General features: G+C 62.9%; 1 protein-coding gene across 1 annotated transcript in view; it reads right to left on the bottom strand.

Moving 5' to 3' along the window:
* Positions 1–356: 356 nt before the first annotated feature.
* The window catches only part of CRELD2 (cysteine-rich with EGF-like domains 2), a 10,904-nt gene continuing 10,056 nt past the window's right edge, over positions 357–1,204 (bottom strand). The window contains exon 10 of the mRNA XM_010832114.1: positions 357–622. Within this exon, the coding sequence (XP_010830416.1) occupies positions 573–622 (50 nt within the window). The 3' untranslated portion in view covers positions 357–572. The remainder of the gene's footprint in view (positions 623–1,204) is intronic.

Consider the following 1,204-nt stretch of genomic DNA (forward strand, 5'->3'; position numbering starts at 1 on the left):
AGACTGCGGAGCACAGGCTGGGCCTGGGGGAGGGAGACCCCGCGGGCAGCTGTGGTCTCACCGCTGCGCGGGCTGCGGAGCACCAGCCAGGCCTGGGGGTGCAGGGTGCCTCCTTCCTACATGAGGACCCGGCCCTGGGAGTTCCCCTCTGACTTCTTCCCACAGGGTCCCTAACTACACTCACTCTAGGGCCCTCGGGGGGCCCTGAACCCCCTGATCAACGTTCCGCTGGTGCTCGCAAGCCTTTGGGGTGAGCAACAGGAACCACTGGGGGGCCTGCAGGCCTGGGGCTCCAGGACTGGGCAAACTCCATCCGAGAGCGTCCACATGTTTTTAACAAGACAAACCCACACCAGTTCTCTGCCTAATTACCTTCAGTGGCCAATTTTATTATAAAGAACAGTATCAAAATATACAAATCTGTTTAAGAACAACCAAGAAACACAGGTTTTGAAAGGTCCAGTGAGCACCGGCTGTTCCAGGAAGGAGTGCCCTGGAGCCAGCGGCTGGCACCGGACCGTTGGGACAACAGTCTGAATAAGTTAGGGGCGGTGTGGCCAATGCCGTGCTTGTCATAAATCTTCCCGGGAGGGGGGCTGCGTCGGACTTGCCTCTGTGGCTTCTGTCAGAAAACAGAGGTCACTGGGTAAAATCCTGGCACAAGGGGCCCCGCTGGAGCCGTGGTGGCTAGTGGACGGCCTGCCTGCAGCCACGGGGGCCCTGCCCAGCACATCGTGAGCCCTGGCACACGGGGCTGAGCGGAGCAGCCGCAGCCCCTCCTGGCCTTGCTCTCTGCTGCCCCCGGGCCCCCCATGGTCCTGCCGGGGCCTCAGCTCCTCCTGGAGGCCCAGCCACCGTCCCATGGCTGTCCCACATCCCTCAGGATGCATCTGGGACCGTCTTGGAAGAACTGCACCCCCATGGGACACCCGTGGACGTGACCTTGCTTGGAAATAGGGTCCCTGCCGGCGACTGAGGTCACTGGGGCGGGCCCTGAGCCCCCACCAGCAGAGGAAACTGTGGACACAGACTCCAGGGAGAAGGCCGTGAGATCACAGAGGCAGAGGCTGGAGGGACGCGGCTGCCCACCCAGGAACGCCAGGAGTGACCCCCCCAGAGCTGGGAAAGGCGGGAAGGATGCTCCCGACTGGCTTCAGGGGAGGCAGTCCCCAACACTGGAGCTCAGACGTCCCGCCTGCAGGGC

This window comes from Bison bison, unplaced genomic scaffold (assembly GCF_000754665.1).
Source record: "Bison bison bison isolate TAMUID 2011002044 unplaced genomic scaffold, Bison_UMD1.0 scf7180017860370, whole genome shotgun sequence".
Lineage (NCBI taxonomy): Eukaryota > Metazoa > Chordata > Mammalia > Artiodactyla > Bovidae > Bison > Bison bison.